This window comes from Rhipicephalus sanguineus, chromosome 6 (assembly GCF_013339695.2).
Source record: "Rhipicephalus sanguineus isolate Rsan-2018 chromosome 6, BIME_Rsan_1.4, whole genome shotgun sequence".
NCBI lineage: Eukaryota > Metazoa > Arthropoda > Arachnida > Ixodida > Ixodidae > Rhipicephalus > Rhipicephalus sanguineus.
Window position 1 is genome coordinate 164,291,880 of NC_051181.1, and position 13,326 is coordinate 164,305,205.

General features: G+C 44.9%; 1 protein-coding gene across 1 annotated transcript; it reads right to left on the bottom strand.

Annotated features, from left to right (window-relative positions):
* Window positions 1–3,159: 3,159 nt before the first annotated feature.
* Window positions 3,160–9,655, bottom strand: LOC119396978 (uncharacterized). The gene is made up of 6 exons (XM_037664378.1): window positions 9,380–9,655; window positions 9,172–9,251; window positions 8,650–8,733; window positions 6,193–6,225; window positions 6,093–6,131; window positions 3,160–3,510 (listed from the first exon to the last, which is right to left on the bottom strand). The coding sequence occupies exons 1-6, from the start codon at window positions 9,516–9,518 to the stop codon at window positions 3,481–3,483; spliced, it is 405 nt and encodes a 134-aa protein (XP_037520306.1). The 5' UTR covers window positions 9,519–9,655; the 3' UTR covers window positions 3,160–3,480.
* Between the last annotated feature and the right edge of the window lie 3,671 nt (window positions 9,656–13,326).

The following is a 13,326-nucleotide window of genomic DNA, read 5'->3' on the forward strand; positions in this document are numbered from 1 at the left end:
GTGGGTGGTATCGTCTCCGGGTCCCCAAGTGACGCGGTCTATCACTGACACTGGCAAAATAGCAATACTATTGCAGCACCAGCCAGAACCTTACTTTTCATTCAAATTGTACTGCGGTGGTATGACGTCACGTATGACGTTTCTGCTCAGGTCACGTGACGCCGAGCTGTTCAGGCAAGGGTTCAGGTGCAAACAGATTATCCCAGTTGTCACAGCCGGAGATTCGTGTTTCCTTTGCTCGGGGGCATGCACCAAAGGATCGCCGCTGTTTCAATCCGTGCCATCAGTTAGTATGGCAACCATCATGCCCTTTACTACGCGTACGAGTAATGAATGTCTTGCGCCGTCTTTGTAAATATTTCATTAATACGCAGCTTTTCAAACGGACCTGTGCTCTATATACGTAGTATAGTGCGTGCGCCTTCTATAGGAGCAGCATAATCCACCCTGACGCGGCCATCTTGCGGACCTCTTGCCGCGGAAAAATGTTAACGAAACCAGTATTAAACACCGCGAAGGAAATTGTTCAGCCACTTTCTAAATTATACAATTCGCTCGAATACATTGTCTAACCACATTGTTTGTGTACTTTGTCAGAGAAACTTGTGTGATTAAAGATGAATATTTTGCAATAAACAATAATACATGTTCAGTGTTCACATTGACAACGAGCATCTAGCTGGTTGGTACATCCGGGGACAAACGGTGATGGAGCGAAGGACAAGGTCCTGGTTTATCGCGGGAAATTTATGCACAATTAAGCTGCGCGCAGAAGACTAACAAGAAACACGGCATCTGCGCCGAGATAGAACGGAAATGATTGCATCTAAAGCGTGGCCAAAATATTCTGTCACATTTTTAGCAGATCGCGTAGCCATGCAGGCAAGCAGCAGGTTTGCTGAAGCAGGTGTTTACAGTCGAACCTTGTTACGACGTGCGTAATGTTAACTCGGGGTATAGTATAAGCGGCGTGCAGCTTTCGCTCGTACGAGTGGCGTTGTCAGTATACATGATGCGCATGGTGTTCCGTAATCGTTGCTCTTTTAACAGCGGAGCGGCATGTTTATGTTAGCCGTCGGTTGTAATCCGCGAGCAGAAAATTATCACCGCGAACCGGGGCGCGCTATCTTCGTCCTCTTCTTCGTCGTCTTCATCTTCTGCTTCGCTGCCAGAACACGCGCGGCGATTTGTCCGGCGTGGGATGGAATAACTCTGATTGGTGGGAGAATGAGCAAAGAGACAGAAAGAGATAGATAGATAAAGAGAGAAATTATTGGCGAAAATCTTTTTAATTGGCCGTATTCGAACCCGCGTGCCCACGATCCCAAGACGAGCATCGTAACCAGTCGGCTATCCAGGCACGCTAGCAGAGCACGACATAGCCTTGTATAGTATAGCACACCTAGGGTGTGGGAAAGGAAAGCGAGGGCGAGGAAGAGAGTAAAGCATAGCATACAAAGAAAGAGAGGGAAGAAAGACAGAAAGAGAGATAGAAGGAGCGAGAAATAGAAAGGAATATACGTGTACTACACGCGGAGCAAGAAATAGAAATAAACAGAGACGTGGAAAAAAATAGAGAGAAAAAGAAAGACGCGAAGAAAGAGAAAAATAAGGAGAGAAGGCCGCCCAGTTACGCACTTCCTTCAAACTTGGCGCTACCAGTGCGAAGCTGATTTAATCCTTTTTAATGTTTCCCTGAATAACTCCATCTAACCAAAATAATTGTGGGTCCCCCAACTACGGCGTCCCTCAGCCCACTGTGCAGTTTCAGTGCGTCGAACTTTAGGAGTGATTTTTGAGCGTTGCGGGAGACATTTCATCTCTAAGCAACCCGTACGCTATGATGGTGAAACTGTGTGCTTCTTAGGCTGTATTTCACACGTATAGCACTTACTGAGCGGGCTGTTACGCGCACATTCATCTGCAGCTACTCATTTATTGATTTCCATTGACTATTACATATCGCACGGTGCACGTGAGCACTCGCGTGCTTTTAATTTTTTGTTAAATATTTAGGTGAAACTTCTGAGAGACAGATTTCGGTGGCGGCGGCGACGGCGCTCTAGCTCGCGAGAAACCCGGCGCCAGCGAGTGTACAGAAACGCGCGTGGGCACGGCTGAGGCCCTCGAAGGTCACACGTGTTTGTAGGCGCCGTTTTTCTTTCCGATAATCGATGCTGCCTCGATCGTGGACTTGACGGCGATCAGCCGTTTCTGCTATGGCAATCCGATCTTTTACCGAGGTCAGTTGTCATTTCACGTTGCCACATTTCATTGTTGCATTTCGTTGTTTCACGCGTGAGCGTCGTTGTTGCCTGTATAGCAACAGAAGTGTTGCTCTGCTAAGCACGTGGCTGAAGGTCCCATTCCCGGCATGGAGGAGAGGAAAAGTTAGGAAGAGGGTGCATTGCAAGATGCGATTTATTTATTTATTTATTTATTTATTTATTTATTTATTTATTTATTTATTTATTTATTTATTTATTTATCTATCTATCTATTTGTCTATGCCGGCCTAGGCATGGCAGGCAAAACGGGAAACAGATTTTATGTCACATAGCACTCTAAAAAATTAAAAAAAGCTGAATAAATTTCTTTTACTTTTTTGATGAGTTCTGACACATGAGTCACACACACATGTTACTCTCTTCGAACATACTAACGCTAACTCTCTTTGGAGATCATTATAGTCTCCCTGGAGTGTCGTGGGAGGCGCGATTCTCCGAAAGAGAGTGGACGTGTATCCTTAAAGGGAGTTATATATGTGACGAGTCAGTACTCACCAGAAAGAGTTACAGGTGCTCTTTTTTTTTTATTGCGATAGCAATTATATGGAGTCTCGGCTGGATTTTGCCGTCGCCGCCGTCATGCACCGTATATGTATAAGTATATATATATATATATATATATATATATATATATATATATATATATATATATATATATATATAAAGGTCCCAAAGAAAAATAATTCATAGAAATGCTTCCGAAGCGCGGAATCGAACCAGCGACCTCTCGTTCCGCAGCGCGTGACGCTAACCACTACGCCAGAAAGCGCAGATCCTTTAAGTAGCTAACGGCGAGAGTTATATACACACCCTTTCTTTCTTATGGTGAGGTTACTAAGAGTGAGCGTTTGGCGGATGCTTTTGTCGGTTCCATTATGTTATTTTTTGAAGCAAAAGAAAGAGGGTTCTTTAAACGCATCCGTTGTGGCGTAGCACGGCGATAAGGAATGTGGTTTGCAATGAGCTCGCCTAACAAGATAATTTGCTGTTGCTTCATTAACCGGGATACAAGATGTGATAGTCCGATATGTCCGCTGCGGCTACTGAATGTGTCCCGCACAAAATTATCTCCGTGGCGTATAGGTGTTTTCAAGCGGCTGTAGCGATCTTGCGCGCGAATAAGCGAGACGCCCCAATTGTGCGCTCACATTTTAAAACTTGATTTATTGACCAGCCCCTCCCTCGATTATCTTCAGTCTTTTGCATTCTGAAGCAAGCATTCCTGTAATGAGAAGCACACGTTAAAAAAGTTCAAATAGCTGACTTCAGCGTTTTCATGCACGAAAATGTTTTTATAATCCTCAAATAAGTGAAATAACTTTGGTCCGTTTAATAGTATATTATGGTAACACCGCGTATTTTGCACACTTGGGCTAGTTGGTATGTGTTGGTGGAAAAGGGGCGCTGAAAGACATGGAGAAATTTATAAACGACAGTATAACGCTAGTCTCCTCGTTCCGTGTTCATCAGTGCGCCTTTTCAGTCAGGAAGCTCTGCTATGTATAGCTCTTATTTCATTAGGATATAAAATCGCGCACTCGGCCGCACGGCGGCCAGCGCTTTCTTGCGCGACCGGTGCGCACTGCGGACGCCCAACTAAGTATGGTATACAACTGAAGCATTGCGATAAGCTTTGGTCCTGCACATTTGACCCCCACGTGCCCACACCCAGCGCACACCGCAATGAAGCACCGGCCGCCACGCAGGCCCACTACCGCGTTTCGTTGCTGGGCACGGAAATATGACGCGTTTCAACGCTGCCTTGCGTGTCAGTTTACCCAACGGATATATCGCTTGCTTCCCCACCGGAATGCTGCTCTGCCCTCACCTATTACATACGAACCTAACGCAGGACCACACGATAATCCGGGGCCCGGGTCCGCAGGACTCGAGGGCAATGAGTGAGCGAACGGCGCATCTCGTGCTTTTAGCAACCGACTACTCAGATGAAAACCCCTTCCGTAAATACTTGAGCACCAACGGCGTGAAAGTACAGTCCACCACACCCTAATCTATTCGGGCGAGTTGACTGGCGACGAATACACACTCATTTAGAGCCTTACGAACACAGCCTTATTTTAATACAAACCCAGCCTTACAAACTCACTCGGCCAGGCAATAATACAGCGCTCGCTGTCCGTGGCGCGAAGCTACTCTTGAACGCATTACGAGGAATAGCCAGATCTGGCCTCCCAAAATCAACGCACCTCCGCTAGCGAGCAAAATTCATGGAGGGTACTTCCGGCTCGCCACAGAGGACCGGGAGACGCAACTCCTCGACTAGGCACGGCAGGCCTCATAAGCCAGCGGAGTCTATAACGTCGGGCCCCATCCACCCGCCCCTCGTGAACATACCTCCGCCTATTTCGCAATCTATGTTTCGCCTCTGTATACATATAAACGTTGAACTGAAGTTACTCTTCCGCATTTAAGCCATATATATATATATATATATATATATATATATATATATATATATATATATATATATATATATATATATATATATATATATATATATATATTAAGGCGAAAGCCTTAGATGTCTGATCAAACGCGAAAATTGACCGTCGGCGTCCCGCGGCGTCGGGCACAGCATGAGTGATGCAAAAAATCATCATCGCGTGATGACGTCACAATGACGTCACAAATTCAGGCGTGACGTAACGTCACATAATGCCGTCATCACATGACATCGTAGCTTGTTCAAACGTGGGCCAATCACGGAGGCAGTTTAAATCCAGGCGAGGTGCACGAAGCTTTCGGAGAGTGGCGGAACATCGAGTGAGAAGAAAAAGAAGATGGCGCTTTCGCCTTCGTGTTGTCTTATTAAGTGAATGCACAAGGGACCCTGTGAATTTTTCGCAATAAATGTTTCGCCGCTACACTCCTTCACTCTGACGAAGGCAGTCCCTCCTGCCGAAACGTTAGTAAAACTTGGTTAACCTCCCTGCCTTTCCTCTTCGCATCTCTCTCTCTCTCTCTCGGCCACCTGGGGTTCTTTAACGTGCACCTAAATCTAAGTACACAGGCCTCTAGCATTTCGCCTCCATCAAAATGCGGCCGCCGCGGCCGGGATTTGATCCCGCGACCTTCGGGTGCCCGACTTCTGACTAAGCCGGCAGTCGGGCACCATAACCAGCACACCACAGCGCCGGGTGAATGAAGTGCAGGACCACTTAAAAAATACCTGGGCCCTCATGTCCTTCCTAAGAAACATCAAGGCGAAAGCCTTAGGGCCTTTTCGCCTTCCCTGAATATTTTTCTTAGCCTTCTCTGACACACCTCTCCCGGAATTAAGCTGCACATCACGTAATGTTACACTTCTTCAGGGGCCGGCTGACCTTTGACCAAGCGCGGATGCAATGTGACAACGTCGTCATATGTTACGATAACGTCTCAAATTTCGGTGGTGTGAAACGTCATGATGACACCACATGATCATGTCACGAAATTAACCAAGATCCGCCCTACCTTCTTGCCGACCGACCGTGGCTGCAGTTTCTGTACCGCATACCGAATTTTTAGGTCACCGTCTGGTGAGGCACTTAAGGTTTTCGCCTGAATAATTTTCCAGCATTCTGCGCCAGCTCACACGAATTGAGCTGCAGTTGACGAGACAAGAAATTGTGGTAACGTGGTGAATAGATGAATGAGACGCAACAGCGGTTTCAAGCAGCACTTGGGCGTCGTTCTGAAACCAAGATCAATGGGACTACAAGAATTTCGGGCTTAAGTATTAATCTTATGGAAAAAACGGGGTGCTTGTGCAGGTTATTGTATGTGCCAGCATGTGCGCATTACCAATGCAGGTGCCAGCTTGTTTTTCTCTTTGAAGATGTCCTGCAAGCCATAGAAACGAATTGGTTAGAATTAAATATTTCACTATCCTCTTTATACATACCAAGGCTTCATCCGACAGCTGACATTTCACGGCCTGAAAATGAGAATTATGCAAAACATAATCGGTGTATGGTGACGTTTTGTGTTCTGCATTGCAATCGTTATTGCTAGCGAGCATCGATTTCAAACTACAATGATGTCGTCAAACTTTGACGAACTTGTGCTTACCGAACACGCTGAAAGGCTGCCGATTCTGTAGGTCATACAATACTTTTTTTTAAAGCATCGAATTGTATTGATGAAGACAACAGCCAGAGATTGTAATGAATCGCACTCGCTGAGGTAACAAGCTGTATATTGCGATGAAAACAGCGCGAAAACGGGCCGGAGGGTAAGAAGCAGTTAACACAAGAGAGAGATAGAGAGATGATCTTTAAAGAAATTCCCGGGTATGTTTATCGCCTGCACATGGTATGTTCGCATAAGCACACAAACACAAACACAAGCACAAGCGCTGAAGAACAACTGTGTGAAAATTTATTGCAACAGAATATATAGACTATAAACAAGAACTAAAAGAAACTTAAGACTATCACATGATACGGTGAGGAAGCGACAGCCATAATGTCCGCCACGTGTCTTGGTAAAACCATTAGGCCGACAAATACGCAATCTTCTTTTGAAGAAGAGCGATTGACGGCTCGTTGCAACGGGACTCTCCGTCCCGTTTTCGCGCGGCGTTCAACGCATCAACATGTACCAACTGGCCCTTCAAGATATCCTTCTGCAAGCTATATATGATTGCATGCTTGCCTTTAAAGCCAGACATCAAGCACGTGAGTATGCTCGTTGTCAGCAGATGCACTCGTCATGCCTAAAACATTGCCTCGCGGTCGCACGTATGATTTTCTTCATTGTTCACACCTCTTTAACGGGCTCATTTCCTTAGATGATAAGGCTACGGAAGGCGGACTAAACAACGTCACTTCCGTTTCTCGATACATGAAATGCATCCGCTGCTTCTCTCGTACTTCCTTTATGAACGAAACAGGATTTCAGTGACAACAAAGCACGTTATACGCTTACACCTTGAACATTGCTTTGCGAGAATAGCAGGCTTCTTTTCTGAGAAGCCTCACTTTAATGCACCAGCATGTTTGGCCGTTCGGCCGCAGGGCAAATGACTATGGTGGACAGCAGCAATGTTACAGGAGACGAACATATTCACGGGTATTACTTTTCAGCCTGTTTTCGAAGTTAAATAACCATTGTTCGATAGTACGAATAGTTTTCGAATAATTTATGAATATTTGCAAAGGTCAAGGGCACATTAATAAACGCAAACTTGCACTCTTTTTTCACATTTTCGCACACATGGTTGGTTCACAAGTGCGGCAAATTTCTGCTCCGTGAGCAACGTATTGGCATAAAGCATGAGACCCTACTTATTATTGCAGATTACATCATTTTATAGTGACTGTAAAAAGGAATGTTCAATGTATGCGGGAGTGTTGCGTTGTCTTCCGACATTCCGCTGCTGGAAATGAAGTTGCCCGATTGGTGCATGGCGTTAGAACGTCGCCTAATCTTATACCTACTGGTCTTGCGTAATCGCGCTGTAACATGGACTGGGGACACCACGACACGAAGCGCAATCTAACAACTGTTTTAAAACAGTTGTTAGTTTGCGCTCCGTGCTGGGGTGTGTACAGTCCGTCCAAGTACGTTACAGCGCGATTACCCTATAGACCATGTATAACCAGCTGGCCCCTATTTGCGCTGTTCTTATGCCTCCTTTTTTTCTATTACCAACAAAGTCTGTGCAACAAGTATCATATTTAAAAGACAAGCTCAAAACTGTGCAGTCGAATGTAATGTCTAACTTGCGAGAAATTATGGTCGACAAGGCACATTACGTTGTGCCATGACCACGCTAATTTGTGGTCGCCAATATTATCTAATCCACACTAAAGTGAGTGAGTGAGTGAGTGAGTGAGTGAGTGAGTGAGTGAGTGAGTGAGTGAGTGAGTGAGTGAGTGAGTGAGTGAGTGAGTGAGTGAGTGAGTGAGTGAGTGAGTGAGTGAGTGAGTGAGTGAGTGAGTGAGTGAGTGAGTGAGTGAGTGAGTGAGTGAGTGAGTGAGTGAGTGAGTGAGTGAGTGAAGAAGCGTTAAAAGCAAAAGTTAAAAGTTAAAAGTTCGCCGGAGTATGTTTTCTATACTCCACACTGGGGGAAAGTAGAGGAGCGGCTTCTCACAAGTTCTTTCCTTCTGTTGCGTTTATCCTTCTATGATATTTATGCCTTACCATGGCTTTAGTTTTTTTAAGAGCTCTCGTGACGATTTCAGCTTGCACGTCGACTGCACACGTTTGAAGTATGAAATAAAGATAAAATATAAAACGGCAAGTATTGCTCTAGCTCTTCAATACCGGGAATACGAGAAGGAGGAGAGGTACGTCATTGCTTATTTCTGACAGAAGTAGAGGAGCGGCTCTTCCTTCGAAGTGCCACGCCACTCACATCTCCGTACAGTCCGCTCTTACTGCATTCCTGCTTGTAGTCCGGAAAGCCTCGATCGAAGGAACTCTTCATGCACGGGATGGACTGCAATGACACGAAAGCAGAGTGACACGACTAGAATGTATGAACCGCTAAGGTAAAGGATTTTACATGCACACCACAGTTTACCGCTTTTTTTCCGCCATCGAACAGCACGTAGCTGCGAAGTAAGGCATAGCACACCTTCAAAAGGTAAGCTGTCGCACCACTCACTCAAGTGCAGTCAGGAATGTTATCAACATCGTAATCGTTCCTTCAACAAACTACGCAAGAGCGAAAAAGAAAGCTTAAGAACGGGATTACAATATTCCTAAGCAAACTTCTGGGGATATAGTTGAGTAGTTTTCGCGCGTTTGCAAACGCATCAGAACGAGTGTGATAAGGAGCATCCAGGACTATCGCAAAAAAACAAAAACAAAAAATGCTACTATAGCGACTCAGCTTTGGTCAAAATTATTTGATCGCATTGTCATGTGCGCTTACCTCGTAATCCTTCCAGCGCTTGCTTACGTTTTCAAGGAGGTGAACCATGCTGAGCAGCTTGGTGGCGCACTTCTGAAAAACTGAAGTGAGTTTACGTGTATTAAAGAGCGGGAAGATACTAAAGGCTTTCAGTGCACTTCAAAAGAGCGGCGCTTGTTGTTTTGTGGTGGTATCGTCTTTGTTTGCTACAGGAACCGCAGGAGCTCACCTAATCTGCACTGTGGCGTCAGCGTCGCAGGGTTGAAGGCGAAAAGACGCTTTCGATATTCGCTGAAGCTTAGCGCCTTTAGCTGTGCCACTAGCACGCCGCACAAGGTCAGCAAGAGCCAGAACCGCCGAGGCTCCATGGCGTAGCGGTTTTTTGGGGAACCCTCAATGAGTGCCCCCTTTTTGAACGAAAACGACCAGCTGCTTCAAGTTGGAAAACATGTCGACATTGAAGCAACATCCGTGTGCACAACACGATCAGGACGAATCATCCCGCTTCTGCGCGCTACGCAGGTTTAAAAATATCTATCTTTAATGAATTGCCTTCGGAGTGAAGGAAATGTCCGCGGTGTCGAGGCTGCGCGAAGCTTGTAAGCTGGTTCGAGAACGGCGGTGCTGTTCTCTCCCTCTTTTTATTTCTTTCGTCCTCGGTTCTCCGCGTACTCACACACAGTTTCCGTGTCCATCGCAAATATAATGGAAGGGCACACGTGCTTTGGCCGCGGGGTAGATGGACGAATTAATCAACCTCTATTGCGACGAAGCATCGCTCTTCGGTATACGAAGAAACATGATTTCCAAAGGGGCTCTATTAGTAATCACTGTGACCATAACGTTAAACTGGCCTCGATAGGAAAGACGATGGGGACGTCCTTCTTGTCCACGTCAGTTTAGCGCTATGACCTCAATGTTTGCTTCTGACCAAATTTGGAGGAGGAGACGGCGAGCTGAGGAAAAGAGGCTATTCTTGCAGCCCAAGTTGGGAGCATGGCTCAGCGTCTTTAGGGGGATGGGAAAAGGTAAGAGAAGATCGGGACAAGAGGAGACAAGGAGAGGAGTGTGGCGTCCATAGGCCTGGACGTGGCGGTCAACCTCTGCTGCCGGTTTGCCAGTCCAGTGTCTCCAGCGAAGCGAGGGACCGCCTTGAAGACCTGCGCGTGGCTGTGCGTAGCGATCAGGAGGCCCCTCTGTGTAACTGCGGGTATACCCTGGCGACGGTGTGAGGCGACCCTCAGGGTTGTCAGGTCGAAAATGTAAAAAACTAGCTGAAAAATCTCGAAATGTCGCCAAAAAAGTAGCCAGCTTTGGCCAGAGGCAGAAATGTAGCCAACAATGTAGCCACATAATGAAAAAACTATGCTTCTGCTTTTATCGTGCTATTATGAGCGCATTATAACAGCCAAAGCTGCTTTTAGTAAGCTTAGGAACATACAAAGATTATGAAACGTGTGTAAATGACTAAAGCTGTCAGCGCTGTGATTAACATGTTATATGAATAAATATTCACGACACATCTGAATATTACTACACAATTCGAATTGCAGCTGCAGTTGAGGTGTAGATGTTTCAGTTAATCTTGGCAATATATTAAATCTTGGGAGGTATTATAAAAGCCAGAACTGGCAAAGTTCCTCAGTCGCAGTCCGAACTTTACAGTTAACCTAGACAAGAAGATCGGCATTCTATTTATAAGGTAAGTTTTAGTCGAAGTTGTCGCTTAGAAAACTCACTGGGCCTTCGTAAACTATATCGGCAAGAGAAGAAGCATCAAATCTCTCTCTATTTTTACTGTGGCGCAATCCTACTCAAGTAATGGATTACCAACTTGCCCGGAATGCTGCTCTCATTAATTCAACGTTCAATTAAAGTTCATTTCTTGCACTACATGACACCTCTAGAGGTTTTTTTTCCCCCGAAGCAGTTTCAAACATTGGCGTAGCTCTGTGGTAGAACACCTGACTGCCATGTAGAGTACCTGGGTTCGATTCCCACCACAACCCAATATTTTAATTATCTGTTTACCTATTTGTTTTCTTTGTAGATTTTGTTGCTTACAGACAATGCTGAATTGTCACTCACAACTAACGACGGAGACATAGGATTTTTTTAGACGCGGGCTCTTTAACGCTATCGTGTTAAAATTTGTCCGGAAGACCACTCTCAGGTGCACTTTGAAGACACCTGGCATTGCGCGCGACTGCTGTGGTGCTATCGGCTAGCTCAACATATGTTCCTTGTCACGCAGGTCGGCTCGGTATTTATTTTATGACGCTTTACTTTATTTTAATTTTCTGGACGGTCAACGCTGCGAATCGTTGTTGTGTTGAAAAACACTCGTTTGTAAGGATTTTGCCTTCGATTAACTTACACAAGCATGACATGAAATGCCTGCACAGTTATATCTTGCGTAGATCTCCCGGTGTGCCGGGTGGACATGTGGCACTACCATACCTGCGCATGCGCAGATGTGTTTTTGTGTCTACCTGCTTTTCCGCCGCAGTGCATTGATACTCGGCGTTCGTTTTGTCTTGTTCCCACCTCTTGCGTCCGCGTTTGCACGCCTTACCGTCTTTTTTAAGATTAATTTTGCTTATCGCATCAGCCATGCTGCGCAAACCCAATGTGCGCTGTCAAATACATATACAGGAGATGATAACACTTTCTTAAAGGCACCAGTGCATAATGCTTAAAATCTATATACGCGTGCCTGCAACTGTCATAGACAACATTAGCACGACGCACTGACAGTATATTTTCATGAAAAAATTGCATAGGACGTCGCAAAGCCCTTCAGCAGATTCACAACTTTATTAAAGTCAGTATTAATAGCCTCGTCTTTGCACGTGCGTCGATTTTCTTCAAGGCAGGGCGTTGTCGATGAGGCACTTCTGAAAAAAGCATAACATAAGGTCAACAGCAACCTTATAACAGAAACAAGTGCGATTTATTTCGGCACATGCTTTGCTGCAAGCGCTTTATTTCATAGTGGTTCATTCCATCATTACTGATTCCAGAGGAAAATAAAAAATACACGCTTGCTAGAAAAATGTGCCGCGCATTTTTTTTTCTCAGTACTTTGAGCCCGACTTGGGCAAGGCTTCAGTGTCGAAACAGTCGGCAGCACTACCGTATTTATTGCTTCTTTATTTTATGGTTCTTAAAAACTTAAGAGAAATTTAACATTGATGAAGTCATTCAGGGACTTCGGCATTTAACTCCTCGGCGTTTTTCTGTCATAATTTGTGCTAAAGTCAGTGCCACTGCTACCGATCAGCAATATGGCACAATATTGTTTTCTAGAAAAAGCTTGATTTATTCTGGTTACTCCGGCTTGATGATTTCGCGGTACAACTAAGTAGTTATAAAGAAACACCCCAGAAACACATAGCAGCGATGTTCACATAGGTGTGATGCGTTCGTTGAGCTAGAAGGCCACTCAAATAATTGAACCATAGATTAGATAACTCAATTAAATAAAGTTGATTAAAATCAGGCTCGCGCCCCTCTGACGTCAGAGCAACAGTGATACATGCATCGGAACACATTTCGATCATCGCCATGGGGGGGAGAGTTGCTGCCACGGTAAGGTTTTACGTGCTCGACGTCAAACGTCTTGACTGTAAATTCGCCTATCAACTTAATTTTTGTTTCAATAAAGGTATTTTATATTTGACATTACGTTTACGAAGTAATTTTAGCACGAGAAATGCAATAAGTGTGTGAATTGCTGCGACTCAAATTTTTGAATAACCTTGAATGACCTTAGAATGAAGGAAAGGAGATGGCTTTTAAGGGCCCGTTTTTCTTTTTTAGACACAATATTAATGAGAACTAGCACACAATAATGCCAAGGAAAGTATAGGAGATGTTATTTGTAATAATTGGGATATGAATGTGAAGAAAGTAAAGTGGACGAAAAGATAACTTGCCGCCGGCAGGGACCGAACCTGCGACCTTCGAATAATGCGTCCGATGCTCTACCACTGCCGGCGGCAAGTTATCTTTTTGTCCACTTTACTTTCTTCACATTCGTATCCCAATTATTACAAATAACATTTCGTATACTTTCCTTGGCATTATTGTCTGCTAGCTCGCAATAATATTGAATAACTTTGCTTCATAAATATTTCGTAACTGAAAATATTCGCGCAGTGTGGCCATACACGC

What these genes read in the sequence shown, in the direction of transcription:
- LOC119396978 (XM_037664378.1), bottom strand. Translation starts at nt 9,518, where the DNA reads ATGGAGCCTCGGCGGTTCTGGCTCTTGCTGACCTTGTGCGGCGTGCTA. An exon ending in GACGCCACAGTGCAGATTAG is followed by an intron (nt 9,252 to 9,379) that starts GTGAGCTCCTGC and finishes AACTCACTTCAG; the next exon opens with TTTTTCAGAAGTGCGCCACC. An exon ending in ACAAGCTGGCACCTGCATTG is followed by an intron (nt 3,511 to 6,092) that starts GTAATGCGCACA and finishes TTCTCATTACAG; the next exon opens with GAATGCTTGCTTCAGAATGC.